General features: G+C 37.8%; 2 protein-coding genes and 1 long non-coding RNA gene across 6 annotated transcripts in view; all 3 read left to right on the top strand.

Moving 5' to 3' along the window:
- LOC108896450 (uncharacterized) overlaps nt 1-17,103 on the top strand; it is an 18,256-nt gene extending 1,153 nt beyond the window's left edge. Inside the window, exons 1-5 of one of the 3 annotated variants that reach the window (XM_051070667.1) lie at nt 14,661-14,717; nt 14,872-15,251; nt 16,149-16,286; nt 16,514-16,575; nt 16,753-17,103. In XM_051070667.1, the coding sequence (XP_050926624.1) occupies nt 15,053-15,251; nt 16,149-16,286; nt 16,514-16,575; nt 16,753-16,803 (450 nt within the window). In that variant the 5' untranslated portion in view covers nt 14,661-14,717; nt 14,872-15,052 and the 3' untranslated portion in view covers nt 16,804-17,103. Of the gene's footprint in view, nt 1-418; nt 560-752; nt 818-930; nt 1,270-14,660; nt 14,718-14,871; nt 15,252-16,148; nt 16,287-16,513; nt 16,576-16,752 lie in introns of those variants that run through there. The other 2 variants (XM_051070666.1, XM_051070665.1) reach the window with 2 other exon arrangements.
- Nucleotides 3,855-6,380, top strand: LOC108896452 (uncharacterized). The gene is made up of 5 exons (XM_018695599.2): nt 3,855-3,960; nt 4,140-4,544; nt 5,346-5,486; nt 5,660-5,721; nt 6,116-6,380. The coding sequence occupies exons 1-5, from the start codon at nt 3,924-3,926 to the stop codon at nt 6,224-6,226; spliced, it is 756 nt and encodes a 251-aa protein (XP_018551115.1). The 5' UTR covers nt 3,855-3,923; the 3' UTR covers nt 6,227-6,380.
- On the top strand, nt 8,444-13,152 carry LOC108896457 (uncharacterized). Of its 2 annotated transcripts, XR_007813261.1 has the most exons (4): nt 8,444-8,499; nt 8,662-9,076; nt 9,773-9,970; nt 10,164-13,152. It is a non-coding gene; the product is annotated as an uncharacterized LOC108896457 (long non-coding RNA). The 2 variants fall into 2 exon arrangements; XR_001963121.2 differs by having other exon boundaries at nt 8,662-9,970.
- Nucleotides 17,104-17,483: the final 380 nt, after the last annotated feature.

The raw sequence follows: 17,483 nt of genomic DNA on the forward strand, positions 1-17,483 counted from the left end.
ACATCCATGCCTAACATGATATTATGCTCACCAAAACAGGTCCATACAAACTTCAAACAGGATTTTATAAATTGTCTCAGATCTTTACTTAATGTTATAACAATCAAACAAACTTTTAAAAAGTATGTATGAAAATCAACATTTTGATATATATAAGTGTAGATGGAATACTGTCACTCCCACAAATGAGATGGACTCACCATACAACACATGGGATTACTGACTCTGATTCTCTAGAAAAGGACTGTCAGTTGAATTCCCAACCAAAACCTATGAAGCAGCTCAAACAAATGTTACCTTCCATGCAGAAAAGTTTGCACAGATTTTACAAAAAAAGTTCAATTTCCATAGCATTTTTATGGAGATGGGAGTCACAAGGATATACTCGTCGTGCTAACTGACAGAACTTTTTTTTCAGACCACAGTCAACCTGATAACAACGAGACTCCACAACACCGCTGTGTGTGCTGGACGTTGCTGTTCTCTCTGTGTCCAGCTGTAGCTGTTCTCACCTCTCTCCTCTCCTCGCTCTTGGTTTATCTTCTTTGTCAGAAAAAAGGTACCTGCTGTATGCTGACCATCTGTATGTTTAAGATGTGAAATGAGATAGTAAGTAAGTAAGATAGCAATGTGAAAATATTTTCAATATTTCATCTGGTAGGATTACTTTTTAATGGGATGAGAATTAAATTGTCTTCAGATAATTTCCCATTGTTTGTTGTGTTATAATGATGCTGTGCTCATGTCTGCAGCTAAAGAACTACAAGCTGATGAAAAAAGATCTGACACCAGGGCGTCTAAAAGTAGTGGCAACCAGGTAATTTAAATTGACAATTTTTATCTTGTTATCATGTTTCTTATATGCTTTATCTAATATAACAAATAAAAAAAGATATATTTACATTCTAAATGACAAATGTTACATTTTAGGATGGCGATGTGTGTTACGCTGCATTGGAAATCCGTCAGGCATCACAGAAACCAAAGAAGAAGAAAACCCAGACAGATTTAAGCACTTATTCTGCCATCCGTACCAGGACCTAACAAGAAAATGTTATGATGAATAAATGAGAGCAGTATCCATAAACCATTCTATTATTCAAGACTCTCCTGTAAATCTGAGCAACAACATGGAACAAACTATAAACACAAACCCTGCTCACTTATTAAATACATGTTTTTTTTTATCTTTTATATGTGTTTTTTAACAATAATTTTATAATAAAATACTTTACAAATGTGAAAGAAATATGAAACATTTTAAATGTTTATCACAATGCATGCATTTCCTTGTTTCACTCTGTTAGACTAGGTTCAAACTTACATTCTCAAAAAAAAAAAAAAATGAAAAGAAAAGAAAAGAAAAGAAAAGGAAAAAAGTTACTTTATCATTAAGTTGTAACTCCTCCAAAGTTCGGTAGTGATCCTTCAGGATGATGACTCAGCTTTTCCAGATCTGATAAGTCAGTGGTCGGGCTGTTTTGATCTGATCATCTGAATCTGGAGCAGATTAGTCCTGAAGCACAGGTTACCATGGTGATCAACTGAGGTAAAAAAGTGAGCCAGCTTTGTGATACTGGAAAACCTGAGTTAAACCCAAAGATAGCTGGGTAACCCACCAATCCTGCTTTCTGGGGGAGGCCCCTGGCTGCTGATCACAGCTAAGGAAAACAAACCATTGTTGAAGAGATATTCTTCAAGAAGTTCTGGTCTAGAGTGTACTTGGAGTCAAACTGAGGTAAGGACTTTGCTTTTAAGTACGGCAATAGCCTGACGCCCACAGCAAGGACAACACTGAACATACTTTGTGACAAATTTCTGTAGTCATCTTAATAGCAATTTAACAGATATTTAATCAAATGTAGAGAAAGTTAAAATATCATGTAGTACGTAAAATATTATATCATCTGTCTGTACTATATTGTTCTTTTTTCATGCAGCTTTCCTCTTGTATATATCACAAACTACACTTTAAATTTCCTCTTTAGCTTATCTCACTGCCCCCAACAACCAGCTTCAAAGACAATACAGAGTCGACACTAAAGCCAACCTCAGACATCATGTAGCCTCTGCGATCAGGCTCACAGGAAACCCACAATGACAAACAGACACTCATATGACTGCAGAGCTCAACATGTAAGCCAGCTGAAGCCGTAGAGTGGTGGGCTTCTGAAGGTGTTGGTGCACTGCTTCACTGTGTTCATTGTTTTTCAGTGGAAAAGTAAAGACACACACTCATGCACCCATCACACTAAACCACAGGTGACACACACTCTGTGTACACTTATTGAGCGTACATATTTGTTTGCAGAGAGAGGCACTTTGTTGTTTCAAGCACAGATACCGATGTTAGAGAGGTCACATCAATGTACTTTTTGAACACTTGTTGGGACAACGCAACAAGCTGTAAACACAACACTGGTGTGTTGTCACCTTGTAAAGTTGATGCACTGAACATGTTAGCAAACAATTTCCTATTTGCAGATTCTGAGTAACCTGTCGATGCCTGTCACTCTCCTACTAACTCTGGCCCAAGCTCTACCAGCTACTGAGAGAAATATTTAGATGACAAAAGTGATATTGTCAGTAAATTTACAAACTCTCACATGGTCTCAAACTGTGGTGACAAATTGACCTAGAATTACTGAATTAAAAAGATGTTACAATGTACTTTAATAGGAAAATATATTTCCCGTGCCTTTTTCCTTGTTCAGACTCACAGTCTCACACTGAACAGTGCATTTGTGAGTGGACTGTTTAAAAAAACGACAGAGTGACATTTGGTTGCTGAGCATATAACACCTTGTATGTGCACATGTGCATTCTCATTCACACACGCGGGTGCACACTCACACAGGGGTATTTTTTTAAAATCCCACTGACAATAAAAGAATAATGTGGTTTGTTGCACATCATCACCATGGAGGTTTGACACCATCATCTCACCCCCTCAGGCAGACATCCTGATAGGTGATATGTGCTGTCAGAGACTCAAGGTCCAGACCCTGCTTTTGATATTGTTGTTGTTGTGGTCTGATGCAACATCACATGTCCAGATTGTGAACTGTGCTGGGGATAAGAAAATAGCCTTGTTTTCTGGTCCTTTTAGTTAAAAAAAGGTCAAAGATATTTCATAACAGAGGAGGGTCTAATCCTTCAAATGACATAAAGACAATAAAATCTGTAGTATTGTACAGACTGTTTCACATTACCCCCAAAAGTCCTCCATAGAGGCATTATGTTTGCCAGACTTTCTACTAAATATGATCAATTTAATGCCTTTGCAGATGACATTTCTTTGCTCTCTCTAGTGGACCATCTGCCCCATTGATGCAAACCCGTCCTCATTTCCTCTCGTCGTGCTGCCTACGACAGCTGCATGTCAAGACCTCTTTTATCTTTCAAAATGACGACTTGCTGGAGATGTATCTGTGACGTCTTCTGTCAGAGCCTCAGAAAAGGATGCTGCTCTACATAGTACAAACATAGTTTCATCTCACCTTGTGTTTTTGTAAGGTTGTCTACTTTAGGCTTAGATGGATACAAAAAAATCATGTCACTAATAAACCCAGACCAATTATACTCTGTAGTATACAAAAGTACTACTGTAAGCACAAGAATTCAGTCCCCAGCTGGAAGCTGCAGTGTTGTGTCATCTAAAGAAACGTTCTTTACTCCTAGTCCATTATGTAACAACGCCTCAGTTAAAGATATACATCATGTTCCCACTGGGTAAATTTTGTTTAATGTGTACATCAGGGCCCAGAATATTACTTAACATCACAAAACAACCACAGAAAAAAAGTTCCATTCAACTAACCAATCACAACTTCCATTTCCTTTAATGGAAAAGTCTTCGCAGTTCATGACATCCAGTAGTAAGACATGTTTCGTTTTCTTTCTAGCCCAGGTTATCGTCAAACATGGATGTGCTGCAGATTTTTCTATTTATTCTCCTGGGTAAGTTTTAGTAATATGATTGATGGACTAAATTGTTATATTGATTGTATTTGACAGTGAATATAAGCCTTTATTCTCCGTGTTGCTGCGCAGAGCAGCTACTTGCATTTAGTGTAGAGTGAAATACTGTAACTCTGGAAACATTTCAGCCTGTTTTGTGTTTTTTCTTTGTAATCCAGGAGCTGTTTCTTGCAGTCATGATTGGATCTCTGGATCAGTGTCAGTGATGACAGTCAGTCCAGGGGACAACATCACTCTCTACTGTGACTATAAAACATCATCTGGAGTATACATTGTGTGGTACAGGAACTGTTCTCATGAGAACCAGCCACGTCTTGTGCTAGAGCTAAAGTTAAAACCAGATACATGGAAAAGCTCAATTGATGTTCTGAATCCCTTCCCTCGTTTCCACTTTGTGAGGAACCAGTCATCTGAATCGTATGACATGCAGATAATTAACATTACTGATTCTGACGAGGGTCTCTACTACTGTGGAACTATGGAACTCAAGGTGGAGAGCAAGGAAGTAATTACTACTCAATATGTTTACCAATATAGCAACACAACTACAAGGATCATATTCAGTAAGTATTCGTCTCTGTCTCTCTGTCTGTCTTTGTGTGTTATATATGGCCATAACTACATGGAATGGACACCTGAACTTTACTCTAATTTGCAATTGACGAGCATCTAATTCCAAAGCATGTAGGCCACAGAGATTTGCTCCCATTTAGCCAAACAATATTAGTGATGTGAGGCACCGATGTCCAGTGGTAAGGCCTGGCTCTCGATTGGCTCTCATCTTCATTCAAAAGGTGTTGGATGGGCCTGAGGTCAGGGCTCTGTGAAGGCCAATTTCTCCATACCAAACACACAAAACCATTTCTTTGTGGACATCACCTTTTACATTGTCATGTTAAAACAGGAAAGGACATTTCCCAAACTGTTTCTATAAAGTCAGCGGCACACTCTTGTATAAAATGTCATTATATACTCTAGCTTATTAATTGTAACTAAGATGCCTAGCCCAAACTATGAAAAACAGCCTGAGACCAAAACTGTGGACACTGGTGTGTGCCTACTTTTATTTGTTTCTATGCAGTGAATCTAAGCTTTTTAGTAACTGATGTCTTCTCAGTAGTTAATGTGTTCTTATACTGATGTGCATTTATATTAAGGATAAAGTAGGTGAACCACCTTGATGCTAAATCCACTGAAAATAATGTGTGATGATAAGACGGTTACAACTCATCATACATGTGCACCCAATACTTTCCATGTGTACACTTAAGGATTTTAAGTTCATATTTAAGTTATATTTTTTATTTGCTTTGTACAACAAGACATTCACAAAACTAATAGTCGCAACTTTGTGTTTTATCCAGACTCCAGTGAGTTTCATCACCATGAGACTCAACAAGACTGCGGTGTGTGCTGGACACTGTTGTTCTCTCTGTGTCCAGCTATTTGTGTTCTCTCCTCTCTCCTCTCCTCTCTTCTGGTTTATCACCGCTGTCAGAAAACAGGTAACTACTGCATTATTACTTTTAACCACTCAGTCTTTCTTTCATCAGTTCACTGTATTACGCTTATGACTAAAATATGTACTTTTTTGAGCTGAATTTGTCATCCAGTTCTTCTTTTAAGGTACTGTGGGATGTTTAGGGTTATAGTGATGATGCCCTGTTCACTCTTGCAGCTAAAGAGCTAAAAGCTAACAAGGAAAGACCTGATAACAGAGGCCAAACAAGAGAGGACAAGGTAATTTACAGCAGGGAGTTGAATCACTCTTCATACCATATGTATAAACCTTGGTTTTGCTGGGCATTTTGAATTGTCAAACAAAAGTAGAGCTAATAATCTTTCAACGGCTGCAGTTCATTTGATCTTCCAGTGGTAAGACCCTGATATTGCACATGCTGGCTCACTGCCACAACTAAATCAAATGAAATGCATCATTTAAGCTATAAGTGAGTTTTCAAAATATGATAAGTCAAAATGTTGATGACGGGAAATGTTATGTTTATATATCTTTTACTATAGCCAGCTTTACATTTTTGCCGACTTTAAAAGTGCTTCATGGTGAATGATAGTATAACATCAATACATGTTCACGGTTAAGAATAATATATGTCAATATATATGGCAAATACAGAATGAAGATGTGTGTTATGCTGCACTGGAAGTCCATCAGACATCACAGACACCAAAGAGGACAAAAACCCAGAGTTCAGCCACCTATTCTGCCATCAATTCCTGTATGTAAAGGGCCTAACACTTTACATCAACATAAACAAATGTATAATTAAATAATTTGTTCTGATACTTCAAGACCAATCTCTCATTTACTCACAATAATATATATGAAAATGTGCATATGTGATGTGTTTAATTGATAATAAACAATTTTATCAATGTCAGTTTTCCTGTCTGTGGTATTTAGTAGTTCATGAAACCAGCAGGGTAACCAGTGTGTAAAGACAAGAGAGATGAAAAGTTTCATTCTTTGCACCAGTGATATCAGGATGTAATCTGGTAGTTGTTGACAACCCTGAGATTCTGTGGGGGGGCTGAGCTAGCTTTGTTGTCTCTACCGTGAGAGAATTAGACTCAGAGTAATAAATGTACTCCATAAACAAAACACACAAAAGCCAAGACTTCCTACACTTCAAACTTCTTCCACATAGAAGTTAGAACACAATACAGAGTGACAATGAAGTTTACCTCAGCCACACTGTGTAGCCCATGTGATCAGGCCCACAGGAAACCCACACTGACAAACAGCCCCTCGTGAAGGCAGACTGAAGTTGCAGATCAGTGGGCTGCTGAGGGTGTTGGTGCATGGCTTCACCATGTTCTCTGTTCAGTACTTGAAAAATATCTCTTGACACAAATCATTCTTAAGGCACACACAAACACTACATTCACTTACAGATGACAGAATAAAGAAACATTAACCATTACACATAGGCCCGCTAGAATGACCATGTTAGTTCTTATGCAATCAACCTCTTTCTTGAAATGCAGTTGGGAAATTGATTTGTTATTGTTGGATGAAGTTATCGGTGCATTCACATTTTGAAATAAGGGCAATACAATTAGAGTGCTGAGAGCACTCATACGATTTGTTGAGTGCTGATCATGTGATTGACCGGTAGAACAGACTACCGCCTTTGCTGCTACAGTAATTTTATGAAGAGTAAATTTAAAGCCAAGGGAGAAGGGCGCTATGCAAAGACACTTTGCTGTAATCTCTCATACACAAAATCAAGGTATTAAACCAGAGATTAGAGAGTAATGTCTTGGTATCCCATACCTGGAATGACTGAGAATCTACATAGAAATATTGCTGCGCGTTTTCGGAACATCCTTAGTAGAAGAACAGCCAGAAGACTTGCAGATGACAGCCATAGGCCATAGTTGTGACTGGAACAAACCAGATGATGTAGTATAAAGAGAAATGTTGGGAGGAGGAGGTTAGTTTGGATGGATGGGTCAATAAACCACAGAAATTTCATACAGGAGACAAGTATTCAGCTCTAGTTTCAACCCACATTTAACTTACCTACTTGTAAGTTTTGTTTCATAACCAATGTTAGCATTAACCACTGTTTACTTAGAGCTTCAGCCGTTGTTGCATTGTCAAGACAAGAGGTTAGAATATACCCTCTAAGCAGCGATTCTTCCTCATCCTCTCATTTTGGACTGAGGGCAGCCTGGATGCTAAAGTGATTCACTATCACAAAGTGGTATAACGAGACAGCGGGATGGGGCTAGCTGGTTAGCATGCTAACCTCTGTAGAAGAAAAGAAGTGACATAAATAGAAGAGTTAACATTTGCATTGTTTGATGATAAACTGGCAACATTTCAATAAACAGCTATTAATGCTAATGGTGCTTATGTAGTTACGTATGTTGTTACCATGACGACAAAGCTCCAGTACACCACTGGTACGCCCCTGTGGGTCATACCTAAGGGTATAAGCAAGTAAGCTATGTAGTCCTTTAGGTCGGAGGGCTTGTTGCCCAGAACATACTGGTGCCATTTCCACAAGTATGTGAACGTCTTATTCACGATTTATGCTGCCATCAAATATTCAATCAGATAATGCAAACTAATTGTTTACTGTTTCTGTAGAGAAGCCAATTAGGTTAGTCTAACACAGCAGTAAATCTCTACTCTCTAATTTTCTCTCTAACCCCCTTGTCGGAATGTAATACTTGGCAGTACACATGCACAATAAGGGGAGTGGTGACACTTTTTTTGGTAACAACTCAGTTGAGAGTGTTAGTTTACTCTAAGGAAATCTAAGTTAACGTGCACATCAGTGGCCAGAATATCACGCACTGTGACGTCTCACCAATAGAAAACAGCTTCAGAGAAAATGTTCCATTCAACTAGCCAATCACCACTTCATTTCCTTTAATGGAAATATCTGCGCAGGTTATAAATGTGGGCAAGGACTGTTTGACTGTTTTTCAACTCCTGGTCGTCATCACACATGGCTAGGTTGCATATTTTTATCATTCTTCTTTTGGGTAATTATCATTTTATTGTACTGTGTGTATTGTCTTTCAATGTGAAATTTCATTCCATTAATACATTTTCAGTGTTGTAGTAAATAGGATTCATTGCAGAGTAAAATGTTGGAACACTGAAAAACTTACAATCCTCTTTTGTGATATGTGTTTGTATTCCAGGAGGTGTTGGTAGCAGTCAAGTTCAGATCCCTGGATCAGTGTTAGGAGGTGACAGTTAGACCAGGAGACAACATCACTCTCTACTGTGACTGTAAAACATCTACTGGAGTATACATCGTGTGGTACAGAAACTGTTCTCATGTGAACCAGCCTTCACTTGTTCTCGGAACAAGGTACCCACATGAGAAGTTGTTGGAAATTGATTACTCTGAAGACATTCTGAATCCCTTTCCTCGTTTTCATTTGGAGAGAAATCAATCGTCTGAATCTTACGATCTGCTGATCATGAACATCACCGATTCTGATGAGGGTTTCTACTACTGTGGAACTGAACAGGCCAAGGTGGAAGATAAGACCAAAGTTGAACGCAAATACATTTACAGATATGGCAATGTCACAACAAGGATTGTACTGAGTAAGTATTCTGTTTTGAGTTCTCCTTGGGGATCAGTTATCTATGCAATCTAAAAATGTGACTAAGACAGTAGGAGAACAGTAGGAAAATGTATAATGAAGAAATCACTATCATGACATCGTTTCCCAAACAACATTGTTGTGATAGCTGTTCCCTGATTACTGTTCCCTGGTTTTTAACTTGTACTGAATCAGAGACTCTCTTGAATCTGAAATGTGTTAAATAATTGTAAAACTGCATCTAAAACTTTGATCAAGATTCCACATAGACATACTGGTTGAAACTGACACACCATACAAACCTTGTAGGGTTATATTGATATTAAAGTATGAGGATATTTGAGGATATACTATGTTTATTCAACTGTGATAGCAGCGAAAATGACAGTATCGACCTTTTTTTGTTTGATGTGGATCAAACAAAAACATTAAATATTGTTAGCAGCTCAGATCGTTATAAAAACTCAACATTGGCTAGTGAAGACGTCTTTTACACTTAAATTTGGAACTACCAGCATTATCTTGAGATTAGCATGTGTGTGGTTTTGTGGAAAAAAATTATACACAGAGGTGACATACATGCAAAATTGTGACCATAAAAAAAAAACAAAACAAAACATGATAGTGCTATGAGATTAGTAATCACAATCGTGTGCTCAGAAAGCTAATTGACAGTACTCTGTGTTTGTTTTACCAGTTAACTCCAGCGAGCCTCATCAAGATTGTGGTTCGTGCTGGACACTGTTGTTCTCTCTGTGTCCAGCTTTTGCTGTTCTCTCCTCTCTCCTCTCCTCTCTTCTGGTTTATCACCTCTGCGGAGAAAACAGGTACAGCTAAAGAACCACAAGTTGATGAGGAAGGGCCTGCAACCAGAGGTCACACAAGAGGAAATCAGGTAATTTACAGCTATTAACTTTTATCCATCCTAATATGTATTAATTGTTGCTATTTCACTTTATATTCTTCACACATGCAACACAGGGAGGATGCATTAGCCCTTCAAAGAAAAGCATCTAACAATGAACTGTAAATTAACTAAGTGTTAAATCAGTACATGATTGTGATTCTAAACAAATGTTAAATCCTAGGATGAAGACGTGTGTTACGCTGCACTGGAAATCCGTCAGGTGTCACAGAGACCAAAGAAGAAGAAAATCCAGAGTTCAGACTTCAGCACATATTCTGCCATCAATACCTCTAGGATGTAAAGGACACAGTATAACTCATTTATGAGCAATGGTGTTTACAGGCCACACACCCTCATCCTCTGTCAGTCATCTGTGATGTCATTGGTGTGTGTGAAATTTACAGTTTAAAAAATGTTTTTAATCAACACCAATTATGTTTGAGAGAAGCTGATATTCAACTCTCAACTCTCAACGGTCACAGTCAGTTTTGATCTGGAAAAACGTAGCACGTAGCACGTAGCAAGTAGCACTTGTCACCTGAATACCTCTAGGCCATTACTGTGAAGCTTGTTGGTAGTGGCAATCATCAGGAAGCTGATAGAGAAACCACAGGAGTCCCAAAGTGCCTGAGAGCTCAGGCTGACACATACAGACAGAAAGCTATTCATGCTCAAATTTACACCTATGGGCAATTTAGAGTTGCCATTTGATCTAACGCAAACCTGCATGGCTTTGGACAGTAGGAGGGAGTCAGAGCACCTAGAGAGAATCCACACAGATGAGCTGTACAAGAAGATTTGGGAAATGTGTTTGTTGCTTATCTACTGTAAGATTGAAATTGATCTGTTTTATTTCATTACATAAATTATTACTGTATATAACAAAACTCTATAATAACTCTCTTTGGCCAATTTCCTGTTGTTATCTCAAATTATTTATCAGCTGCAACCCTTTGTGCTGATAGTGCTTTAGAGAACAAGACACATACAAAAGTTCACAAATGTGTTACACACAAACATTCCACAAAAACGATGCTTCTTATTTCTTATTCACCAGCTATTTATAATTCAAAAGCCCCTCTACCCGCTTTCAGAAAAGTTAAGACAACACAGAGTTGACAATAGTGTCAGTCTCAACCATCATATAGTTCATGTTTTCACAAAGACCACAGGAAACCCACACTGACAAGAGTCCCCTGCAGAACTCAACATGCAGCCAGACTTCAGCTGCAGAGTTTGGTCCCCAGATGATTGATATCAGCTTAAGAATGGTTTCAGATTGACTCAGTTATTAGCTATTGGGCCATGTGGTGTTCAAACATTTGCAGCTACAGTAGAGCAAGAAACTCATTAGAATCAGGCAGATCTGCAGACACCAGAGGTACGGGGGCACCTTATGTTTTTACAGTTATAATCACTTCATTATATCTGTCCCCATCTTTTCTATTTATACATGGTTGAGTGCACTTTCTTTGCTGCATGACGCAGAGTGTGGTTTCATACGCACATTCTTGCAGATACCAAGCCACTGAGGTTATACTGAAGTAATGCTGTTTGTCTGCATCAGTATATCTGAAGCACAAACATACTGTGGTTTCTTGTTTATTTGTTGTTTTAATGAAGGTGACACCAGGTCCAAGTGAAACTCTCCTGACCTCTAGTGGAAAAATCAACCAGTAAACCATGGTCACAAAAGGACGAGCCCAAGCTGCGACATAATCTAAACAAGATTCTTCTAACCACCATATCCTACTTATGAATTCACATTAGTTGTAGGACCTTAACATTACAGCTCATAATTATAGCAATTATGTAAAAATATGAATGCAAATCTGGCCAGAAATATATGTAGTGTTACCAGTTTAAAATAAGGGTGTGTGAAAAAAATTATATTTTTGGATGATCTACCTCAGGGACAAATTTGTGCTGGCAATGTTGAGGTTCAATACAAGGCATGTGTCATATCATAATCTATTTCTATACTTATCGGAATGTATTGGCCAACTTTTACATAGTAAATATGATTTTAATGTAAGTCGGTTGTCTCTAATGCTGACATGTGTAACTTCCTCGAAGTCCCAGTCTATGTGTAGAGACTTGTGATTTAAAAACATGTCTGGTTTAAAATGTATTTGCTTGAGTTTTTCCATTACTACCTGAAAACGGTCCATTAGTTGATGATGATCAAGCTCTCAAGGAAGTATCATATTGTGTCAAACTGTGGCAGCAGACTGACAGAGAAACAATAACTGCATTGTAGCTATGACAATACCAGTTCCTACCAGACCAGAGGCAAAACCACCGTTTATCGAAAACAAGTTATGTTCCCGCTCAGACACAGCAAAACTTTCACAGAGCTATTTTAAAATGAAAGAGAAGCAGTGGTTTCCCAGCAGATCACACCTCAAATGTGGACACAAAACCTGTATGTGCATACTCCTGCATGCTCAGGGGCAGGTTGCATAAGTGATATTATGGTATACTTATGTTCCACTGAACATGACAGAAACCTGAGGTTTTTGCAAGTTATGACCATTTAGCTCTTAAATTTTTTTTTCCTGTCATCTCACCTCCTCGTATCCTCTGAAGTGATACTGTGTGTGCTGGGTGGGGATTGTGTAAGGCCACACAAGGGTTCAGTGCTTTTCATACAGTTGTTGTTTGTTAACAACATTGCATGTTCCATATGTGAACAAAAGAAAAAAGTGTTCTCAACCAGGGATTCAATCTTGGGCTTGGGGATTTTAGTCTGATTATACAACATGTGATTTTGATAATGGTATTAGACCAACAATAATTTATGAAATAAACAGTCCTACAACAATTATTCTGAAATACCTAAGTAGCAGTGTACCACATTATTATTGCCTATAAATGTGATGAAGCTGACAGACTGTTGCTGAATTGAGGTTGATCCTTGTCATATATCCCTTTCTGACAGAGAGAGCATCCCATTCTGTGGTTTGAATATCAAATGTGCTAATGTTTATGTTTGCAACGACATCGGAAAAATCCACAGTATGTTCATGCCTTTGTTGAGCATTAGTATTTAATAAAAGCTTACCATCACAGCCAACAACAAATGATGCAGGGGGATTCACTACAGAATCAAATACCATCATGATGTTTTGTGAACTGACTGTCCAAGCTGAGTCAGCCTGATGCATAAAAGTCACCCCACCAAAAAGCTAAATTATAAATTTAATGTGTTGAGCACAGAGAACATTTTAATTCTCTCATGCATAACTTTGTTTTTAATTTTTAAAGTTTTAAAATTTTTTAAATTTTTGTCTATTCATATTCATTTCAGAAGTTACATTAAAGTTAACCTAAACTATATCATGAAGTCCATGTGATCAGTAAAAGTCACAGGAAACCCACACTGACACTTGGCCACTCATATGACTGAGCTCAACATGGCTGTGCTTACACTTTGTGTGGGTGTGCTTTGTTTGTCAAGAAATCAAGCGTATGGTGTGGTTTTCCTGTTGCTGTTGGTATAGAAGAGATGCTCATTTGTCAAATGACCACTTTTCTTTCAAAACAGAAAGAAAATTATACTGTATTTTTTGTCACTCATTTATTCATCAATAGTTATTGGCAACTTCTTTCAGAGATACCAAGGATCAGGTGCACCACCAAGGATTTTGGGCACCATGAAAAGATATCACATTGGTCCCCAGCACCACAGGCCACACCAACCCTGAAAACACTGTGCTGACATGCGTGCAACATTTTTCATATACTGGAGGTTAATATTTAAGGAAGGTGAGTGGGAGATTCAAAATGATCCCAATGTTATCATCCCCAGTCAATGCATCATCAAATGAGATTAACTGACTTTCCTCTTGTCAATAGAACAGAAACATGTTTACAATAAAAGAGAAAAACAATTTTTCAATGTTCCAAGTCCAGTGATTTTACCTAACCTAATCATATGTCAAGCAAATCCTTCAACAAGCCAGACTGGTGGTAAATATTAAGTCTGAATTACTCTAGTCAATTTAGAAAACAGATTTTTTTTTAAATACTACTGGAAAAAATTACTGTACTGTTGTGACTTTACATAAACCACACTGTCAGGACATTATGATTCACTGGAATTTGTAATCAATATGATCTATTTTATGTTAGCATAAAGCTAATACTATAGCATCATGTTCCCTTTAGATAATTATTTTAATTTTTAATAATTTTTCTGTTGGTCTGAGCTTTATCACTGATTGGTGATGACTTGTCCAAGTGTTTACAAGAGCTGCTAATTTAGTTTATCTTTCAATATGGAAGTAGGCTGAAGTTTCCTGTTATAGTACAAAGCAAGTCTGTTGCTCCACGCTATGCAAATATGCTTTAATCCCATACCTTTGTCTTATTGGAGGATTGCCTATACCCTTGAATATCCTAGTCTTCAATGGCCCAGATCAAACACACAGCAAATGTACCATTCTAAGGCTCTGGTCTACAGTGTGAGTTGTTGCTATGTGGTCATGTTAACTTGCTCTTGATCTTTGCGACAATGTAGCAACGATCACGTAGCATCACATGTGAAAAAAACAACCGCAGAAGAAAACACTCCATTCAAAATAAGCCAATCACCAATTACTTCTCCTTCAATGGAAATGTCCAGTGCAGGTTATAAATGACATTTGAGAGGAAATTATGTTTCATTTTCTTTCCAGCTCCAGGTTATCATCTCACATGGATGGGCTGCAAGCTTTTGTTGTCATTCTCTTAGGTATTTTGTTTTTCTGTGTGAAGATTACATTTTAATTGTGCATATAATTTTTCATCTACAGTATATTAGTGTATTAGTGAAATTGTGGATGTTGTAAAAGGCTGTAACATTTGTCGCATTTTAACCTGCTTTTATGATTATGTTTGTATTCCAGGAGTTGTTTCTTGCCGTCAGGATTGGATCAATTCAGCGTCTGAGGTGACAGTCAGTCCAGGAGACACATCACTCTCTACTGTGACTGCAAAACATCAAGTGAAGCATACAAAATAGTGTGGTTCAGGAACTGTTCTCATGAGAACCAGCCCACTCTTGTTCTAAAACTACAACGCAATACAATGATTGATTCCAATATTCTGAATCAGTTCCCTCGTATTCATTTGGTTAAGAACCAGTCCTCCTATGACCTGCTGATCACAAACATCTCTGATTCTGATGAGGGTCTCTACTACTGTGGAACTGAGCAGAAGAAGGTGGACGACAGTGCTGCCATTAAACATGTTTACAGATATGGTAAAGTCACAAGGATCATACTTTGTAAGTACTCTGGTCTCCTCATCTCCTCCTCAACTTATTGAATTCTCCTCATTTTTAATTTATCAGTGCTGTTTGACAAACTGAACATTACACTGGAAAATGTGTTCTTACATAAACCTACTCTGATATTTAAGATGAAGTAGTTGAACCATCATGATGTTCAGTCCACCATTCAAGAATGTACATAGAGCCTACTGATATGTATGTTATTGTATGCATGTTATGATTCTTGTCATACTCCACTCGTCCACCAGATGTCCTCTGACTTTCCTTCTGGCCCCAGATCCACATGCTCACCTGTTTTTCATTCCCAATCACTGGAACCTCTCCACCTACCTACACACCTCTTCTGCATTTCCCTAATTGTCTTTTCTGTATTTATACCAGCCCCCTTTTTGCCAGTCAGTAGCTAGATCATTTCATTTTGTTCACTCTGTGCCTGCTATCTCTATTTTGCTGCCCATTGCCTGCCTGTGTGTCTGCACTTGCCTGTGTTCCTTCCACCAGCCATGACAGTATACTGTGTGTGAAAATGAGGCACATCATGGTTAGCTGGTCATTGGCTTGAATCCAGAGTAAAATAAAAATCAGTGTTGAATAACATGCTGTTCAATAGTAGTAGTAGAACTGAATCCACTCTCCAGTACTGTTTTTCTTAGTTTCTGGGCAGTTTTACAATAAGAGGATAGTGATTACTTGTGTGATAATGAAATAGAAAAAGTGATAAGGGAATTGAGAGTTGTGAAAGGGCCATCATTGATGATCAAGAACATAAAGCAGTTTGGCAACTGAAACATCATGGTGATTATATAATTTTTTTACTGACTGCAGTACAATTATGTAAATCAGAGAAAAAGTTAGGAAAATATATTTCAAATATGTCTGTATTTCACCCAGACCACAGCACTTACCCTGAGATCCATCACTTCAGTCGAACCTCGGACGTATCCTGGATGATGGTGTTCACACCAGCATTTACCATTCTCTCCTCCTTCCTCTCATTCATGTTGGTTTTTCACATCTGTCAAAAAACAGGTACCTAATGTTATCTCACAGTTGCTTACTTAATCCTTTCTTTTTTTCACCAATCATATGTCATTTTGGGAATATATTATTCCAGTATTTTCAATATCCATATATTTTGCCAAAATAAATCACTATAGAACTTTTATTTAAACATTCCAGGGCACTGGCATATTGAAGTATCTATGTACTGTGTTGTTGGGTGCTACAGTGTAATGCTTTCACATTCATTTGTGCAGCTAAAGACCCTCAAGTTCACATGAGAAGACCTGACACCAAACATCAGACAAGATGGAATCAGGTAATTTTCCTTAATCAGGCATTGGTCTATATTATCTTATAACAGCTGCCTATTCATTTTTGTAATTGTTTAATGAAAAATGCTACACATTAACTGCATCACACACATGTCACAGTCATACATCTTTCTGAGTAATAGTGAAATTGCAGAAACTAATAATGACAAATTGTCTCTCAGGATGAAGATGTGTTTTTAACACGGGTTGTGTTCCGGGCTCAGGATCAATAAACACACCAGTACACGGAGGCTGGACGGCACATGGCACATATGCATTTCATTTCCTCTCGTCCTTCTGGCTTGTTATTGTGTGTGTGTGGTTCAAATCACATTGCTAAAATTATTAGTGGGCTGATAATCAGCCTATACAACAGACTCCCTTTAACTCATGCATATGTATATGTACAACCTCATTACATTTTCATTAATTTTCTTATAGTCGCCATGTTTTAATTGTGTTTCGTTAATGTGCATTTCCATTTTTTATTATGATTAATTTGAAATAACTATATATATGAAATATTTTTGAAGAACGACTCTTTACTTTACATTAAATTACATCACATAACATTAAACCTGCAAATGACATAAAAACCTGCAAAAGCCTGCTGTTAAGTTAAGTTAGTGCCTTAGTTAAGTTACTTTTGAATGAAGACTCCATATTTAAAGTGTAAAACAGTGAAACAAATGGAAACAAAAAATTCGTAGACTGCAGTAATAAGCAACATTGACATTATATCAATCACAGACACAAAACCACTTTCTCTTTGTCAAGGGCAGCTTGTGTCTCCTATCAAGAGACAAACCCCTGCATCAAACTGAACAGTTAGCGAGCAGTTTGGTGAGCAGTTGGTGTTCAGCATCACGTTTGCAGCGTTAATCACACCTCACATGTTCACATTAGCAGTCAC

The sequence above is a fragment of the Lates calcarifer genome, linkage group LG5 (assembly GCF_001640805.2).
Source record: "Lates calcarifer isolate ASB-BC8 linkage group LG5, TLL_Latcal_v3, whole genome shotgun sequence".
NCBI classification, from domain to species: Eukaryota; Metazoa; Chordata; class Actinopteri; family Centropomidae; genus Lates; species Lates calcarifer.